Below are 7,011 nucleotides of genomic sequence, written 5' to 3' on the forward strand. Positions count from 1 at the left end.
CTTAACACTCCTGTCGGTAAGTCAACTCCGCTTCTACCTAGAAAATGCGATATTTTTGACTTAATAATATGAGCTAAATCTTGAAGTACCCCCCCCAAAAAAAAAATTAATAATAATAAATGAATGAATGACTAAATAAATGAATGAATTAATAAATAAACAAAATATAAAACTAACAATATGGATTCTTTCATTCTAATTTTTCCCCCACAGAAATCGCTATGTGCAGAAATGATGGCTGGAATCCGCTTCGCTTTTAGATGTAATGGTAAAAAGAAAGCACCCCCGTCAATGGAACATAAATACATCCCTTCGCCCTACCCTACTGGCATAAATGGACAAATGATACCCATGACTGAGACAGTTGCGTAACTGAGTAGGTTTATGAAACATAGGGGTTTTGAACCAACACGACGTTGATTGTAGTCGATGATGTCGGCGAAGGTCACGGGATTCCTTCTTTTAAGGCTGTTTGTCAAAACAATTATTTCTAAACTGACGAGAGGGAGGAAAAGCGAAGGAAATGTCAAAAGATGGTGAGGGAATACATATGCCATCTATGGTATCTATATCCGTGATCTTGTTTTATTCGTTGCTTAGCAACAGAGGGCGTGGTTCGTGGCATCTCGGCGTAAAATAAACACGTCATCTATGAACAAAGTTAAAGGAGTGTAGAATTGGAGCCCTAAACTATCTTCGCCGCTGAATACATCTCATTGTGATCGAAAGATCTAATGAAGAAGGGAAATAAGTTTTATATTTATACATGCTTCAAAAGAGAAGATGAAAACATATCTTCATGTGTTATATGATGGTTTGGTGGAGTCACAGCACATTTTATTCTTAAGCTCAAGGAACCTTGTATATTTATCACAATTATAATAATCGTGAAACAAAGCCAAATTCATTTATTTATAAAACAATAAAACGATGTTGTATTACATAGAAAATTGTGTATTGGTATGAAGATGTGGGTTTTTGTGACTATTCATTGTGGACAAAATGGTCCTTTGTTATAGGTCTTCCATTATGACATCATAGTAGTGGCCATGCTATGCAACAGTTTAAATTCTAATAGCATCCTGGTGATGTGATGTAATAATAAAATCAACTGTACTGACGTGACTACGCGTGTAGGGAGCTTACGATTCACGACGGGAGGTTTGATGACGGTACGTCAGAGCAGAGTTAACACCCAAATAGATTTTAGAAGCTAGTCAACACTCGTAACGTATACACCGGTGCACTGTAAAGAGTACAGTGTCGTTTCAAGGGCAATAACAGTTTCTGTGAATATCGCACTCTCAGGTGTTACAAATACAGCATACATCGTGGTTTGAGCATAACACCAAATATTGTTATACTGTAGAAAATGAAGTGCTAATTCAGCCCCTGTATAGTGACCTCACTTCGGAATGCCGATTTAGATTTCAAATTCTAAATAGAAAATAAGAACTCCGAGGTGCAGTCACTATACAAGCTCTGTATTATAGTGCTGAATTAACACGACACTTTTAGAGTGTACATGTATGCTGATAACAAAATGTGGTATATCATCACCAATGTTGTTGAACGTCCCAAATTTTACACTGGCCCTTGGCCCTCTGAAACCACTGGCCGTGTACTTTTAACATTACCGTCTCTAAAGTGTAAAGCACAGAACAGAATTCCCTCCTTCACGGGGAGCAACCTCTTCCTCATAGAAAAAAATCAACAGTACTTTATCTAAAATGAAATCGCGAAAATTATAAAGGCGGAATGCGGCAACGCTCCCGCGTGCGGAAATCATTTTTCAAAAAGAATTGCAGTGGATCTATATATGCTTCTGTCACCAAAGGTACCGTCCTTATTCGTAGGGTCCCTACTCTTACAGGCTTGTTTTATCTATTTGTCAAATATTGTGATACATACCTAATTGATGTTATGCAAATGACGTCATACTATCATAGCGCCTTCCCTCAGAGGATATAGGAACACGCGTAAACGGAGTTGGCCGAGATGCGCCAGCTGCAGATCACCAATGGATGCAAGGCAATGGCTTCAGCCTCTAAGATGGCGGTGCGGTGACGCCAGTGTATAAGGGCTATATATATATGGATCTTGAAATCACAATATTTGATTAGTAATTGAATAACGCCTGGTAGAAACTTTAGACTGACTGGAAGGTGTGTGTCATTCAGGGTCAAAATGCAGTGTTATTTGTTTCCTATTCATTGTTTGCTTGGTTATTAAGTCTTGTACATATCGTATTTCATCAAGTGAGTTTCTAATTTGTTTCTTGAATATTACTTACTTTCTTCGTATTTTCCTCGTAACGGGTACATATATATGTTTTAAAATCCATAATTTTGACTCGTAATTTTGCAAAATATGTGCAATGCACTTTGAAAGTGGCTTCAAAGAAAGAAATAAACAAGAAGCAAACTTTATCGTGTTTATGTATTATTTACGTCAAATAGAATTCGTCAATTCGACCCATGCAGCTAATTATAGTTTGCCCATTTAAAAAGCTTTATGATACCTCTATTATTTGTTTTATTCTGAAGAAAAAAGTATCATTTTCGGAATAGTTAAATGTCTCATCATCTCATATCACAATGATTTTTTTGTCCATGAATAAACAAAATCAAACCAAAAGCAATGGAAGTAACCTCGTCAAATTAAGGAAAACTTGTTTCTTTTCTTGATATGAGAGTTATTACCCTGCTTTTTAAATCAAATAACCTCTTATTTTTTCAAACGCCCAACGTTAATATGTGTAGCATATAACAAAAAATAAAGGTATTACAAAATCAGATATCGCGAAGTGATTGCAACAAAAAGAAATATCATTAAAAATGTAGGCCCAGTTTTCATGTACCAATAGCGAGTGACTGCTGAATTAATGTCATTTTGTGGATTGCGATCCATAGTTCAAAATCTACCTTGCATCTGGAATGTTGCAAATATAGCTTGATGCGAACTTGTCATCCCTTTGTAACTGGCGACCAATTCATATATAGCGGTTGTCATGGTTGTTTACTGGTAAAACCATTGTATGGGAAAGTCATCAGTTGTTCAAAAGATTGACGTAAGTCCTAAGTATAAGTGTTGCTGATTTTTTAAAACAAATGAATAGGTCCTCAATGTTTCATGAAATAATGTACTTTTTTATATATATCTAACCGGTCTAATTTTGGCGTTAAGTTCTTGCAATACGTGTGCATCAGTCTGTTTCCAATCACATTCACTTATATTTTCCAACCAAGGTAACGTGTTTTAGAAAATAATTCAAATGAAACGTAACGCAAATTCCGTTTGAATTCACATGAAATTTTTACCCTTTACTCTGAAAAATAATAGACATCTCGTGATGGATTTCTGTTCTGAAGTGTTGAAAATATCTAAATAAAATGAACGAGGGGAAAGGGAGACTGAGAAAATGAAAAATGTCATAAAATGCTTTGATTTTTAACCTTATGTATAACAAAAAATCACGTAAGTCTAAATGGACGTACCTTTGAATTTACAATGAACGATATACAAATATTACATATGATTATATTCAACTTGATCATGTTGATAATGTGGTATTACGTTATATTTATTCCAGATCAATAGTCACTTGATACTTCCAATTTGACACTCATTTACACAGATAAAAATGTACGGACTATTTTAGAATATCTGATTCATATCAGTTTATTGACATTATATTGTCTTACTGTATCTCTGATTCATTTGAGTCATATGCGTACTATATCGTGTGAATTGTCTTTTGCCGATTGAATATTATGAACTGATAGCATAATCTATACGTCATGCAATTACATTCTTACTTTGTTTTAACCAACCTATAAATTGGTTGAAGTACGAAGGTAATAAGTACTAATGGTATTATATGAAACTAATTGAGAATTTTTGGAACGAGCATTTGGGTAGGTTTCACAAAATTCTGACAGTGAACAGACACAAAAAATCGTGCACAGAAATATATTTTGAGGGAGATTGGTAAATTAATGTTATTGACTTAGTTTTTCATGCAGCTGTAAAAGTAAAAGTTTAGATGAATCTATTAATCTATTTCCATTGGATAAGCTATTTTGTAAAAATCTTTTTTTTTATTGACCCTTAGTTTTTTTTTTTTTTAGATTGATCAATCCGTACATTTGGAACAATATTTACATTTGAATGCTTTTAAATGCTGTATTACAAATTAGCATTAATCACATGTATCTGATTATCACTGCGATTTATTTTTTTTCCTTCAATGATAATAATTATGTGAATGTTTAACATGATATTGTAATGGTTTCCGAATCCCATCACAACAACATTTTTGACAGTGTAATCACTTTGATATGGGACATGATGAGTAAATATGTGTTAAAGTTAAACTAAATAATTAATCTCAAAATAACGTCATTTTATGTAAGAAAGACACATGCTTTGTTGTTTTATTAAGAATGCCTGCACAAAATTCTTGTTAATTTCTCTAAAGAGGTTTTCAAAATTTGGCACTGCACTCTAAAAACAAATAAGTAAAAAATGACTAGTTAATAGGGTCAGCTGGGTGCAACTGTTATTCTAGTCATATTTGACTATTTTCTAGTCACAATTTACTAGAACATATATAGTTATGTGTCGGAAATATGACAAGGCATATCAGTTGCACCAAGCTGACTACTGGTCTAGTCAATTTGACTGATTTGTTTTAAGAGTGTGTAAGCAATAATGATGTTCGATAAGCAATATACAGTGGTATTTCGATACTGCCACTCTCACATTGTTTGTTTATTGCAAATTACACTGTAAAACTGTGGTGTTAAAATTGACACCAGTTGGTGTTAACAGAGGACCACATCCTGAGGTGTTAAACATACCCTGAGGTTTTAAAAATTACACCCTAGAGATTGAACATAACACCAACGAGTGCAAATGTAACAACGAAAGGTGTTGTAATAACACATATAGGTGTTAAACTAACACAGTCAATGTAACACAGGTGTAAAATAACTGTGGTCCTCTATGTACACAGGTTAACACCACAGTTTTTGCTGTGCGGGAGCAAATATTGTCGTACTATGTTAATGATATCATGCATTTTGTCTTTTACTTCTCTAAATGAATATATGTAAATGGTAAGTGTAACGTTTTGTAAAAGCACTTTGGTTCTGTGCGGTATTATATACAGGTTATATCACCGTCTTCAGAACATTTGTTTTCTTTGTTTTGGTTCAAGTTCTTTAAAATGGTCTGTTTGACGTGTTACAATTTTTATGAACCTTATTTGCATATGGCAAAAAAACATTGAATTATTGATAATTGTCGGGGCATATTACATTTTATGATTAAAGGGAAGAGCTATAGATGTTATTAAATTTACACGATACAAATATATAATAACTTATATGTATCTCTGTAGCAGGTTTAATAGTGCATCGTTCACCTTGTTCTTGTCGGAATTTAGAGACCGATTTTTTTCAATACATTTATCTCTGAACTACTTCAGAGTAAAACAAAATCGATTTATCACCACTTTGAAATATAATCCTCAAATGACTTGTGCATTATATAGCACTTTTCACATTAGCGTTCTATTGTCGAGAATCTTTTTTTTTTCTTTCTTCAATGAGCATGGTACGTTTCAATTTATTAAATTCAAGCAGAGACGCCTTTGGATTTTGGAAGCCCATAGCAGAAAGTTTTGCAATTTAAGGCAACTCCGAAAATCAACATACATGTAACTTGGTTTATAGTCATTTAGAAGCGTGCATACATTAACCTGCGATCGATTTTTTTTCAGCTGCTTTTGATTTCCAACTTTTTTTTTTGCAATGGGCACATGATTATACTGACAGGTTCAGTATACTTCCAGCTGCCACGTGGATTGGTCATGGGACTGATTTCTACGATTGATTACAATGGTTGTGTATGATCAATCGTATAAAATCAGCACAACGATCACTCGCTAAGGTTCGTGTAACTGGGTCCAAACAATGATAACCACATCTTTAGATAGCTTTTAGATGTTACACTTTGTATAATGTTCTAATGCATTACATTTATGCTACTGAAAAAGACTTGCAGACATTTATTTTGTATTCGGTATTATCATTCTTCAAGGTGGATATGGTTTTCACGTATATTGATGATTATAACAGATGAGTATATGATGATTGTAACAGTTTCCTTTATCTGGATAGCAATTTTGTTATCAGTGGTTGTGCCAGTAACACAAATGGGCGCAGTTATCTGTGGCAACAAGATCATGTCCGGGTCATGACCCGTGACGTACTTTGTAAATAGAAAGCTGTTATTGAAATTCAAACATATTGACAAACCACCTTACTCTTTGGTTGTTAGATTAAGTAGAAACATTATCTTCAGTCCATGTTTGTTTGTTTTTCTCTTGAAGAATTTAGTTCTGACTAGATAATTTCTCTTATGTAGCTTATGGGTATTTATAGGTCTCATGAATATTTTTATTGTATTTCCGTAATTTTTTTTCTTTCAAAAACAAATATTATCCTCATTCAATAAAATTGCTAATTTGTATAAAACATGAGCTTCTCATTTTCTTTATTTTTTGGTGGTATTCAAATGAATTTCGAGTAGTTGTAGATATTGCCTCGGTTTAAATACATTTAATACAATTCATTTATATATTATATTTTTTCTCGAATAAAGCAAAATATAGTTTTGATTTCTCACGCAACAGTCAAGATATCATTATCATAATTAACTGTTATGCACTGGATAATCTCTTATTCATCAAATCCTTGAAGATAATTAATATAATTAAATACAAAAGAAAAATGGGTGGGAAATATCATAGGCTCTTTCATTGGGAACATTTAATTTTTTTTCCATAGATTACTTATCTTGCATCTGATTTTGATGACTGCGTTGTATGCTCTGCTAATGATTTTTTTCCTGTATTTATTAAAATAAACTTGATTTTGGGAACATAACTGGTCTTAAACGGTCGCGATCAACCAGACGGTCAAATCATGTCTGATTGACACACTT

At 33.4% G+C, this 7,011-nt stretch overlaps 1 protein-coding gene across 1 annotated transcript in view; it reads left to right on the forward strand.

The window, feature by feature from the left end:
• Positions 1-6,538, forward strand: part of LOC129259437 (glutamate receptor ionotropic, kainate 2-like) — a 41,201-nt gene extending 34,663 nt beyond the window's left edge. The window contains exon 14 of the mRNA XM_064099021.1: positions 214-6,538. Coding sequence (XP_063955091.1) covers positions 214-372 — 159 coding nt within the window. The 3' untranslated portion in view covers positions 373-6,538. The remainder of the gene's footprint in view (positions 1-213) is intronic.
• Positions 6,539-7,011: the final 473 nt, after the last annotated feature.

The sequence above is a fragment of the Lytechinus pictus genome, chromosome 4 (assembly GCF_037042905.1).
Source record: "Lytechinus pictus isolate F3 Inbred chromosome 4, Lp3.0, whole genome shotgun sequence".
NCBI classification, from domain to species: Eukaryota; Metazoa; Echinodermata; class Echinoidea; order Temnopleuroida; family Toxopneustidae; genus Lytechinus; species Lytechinus pictus.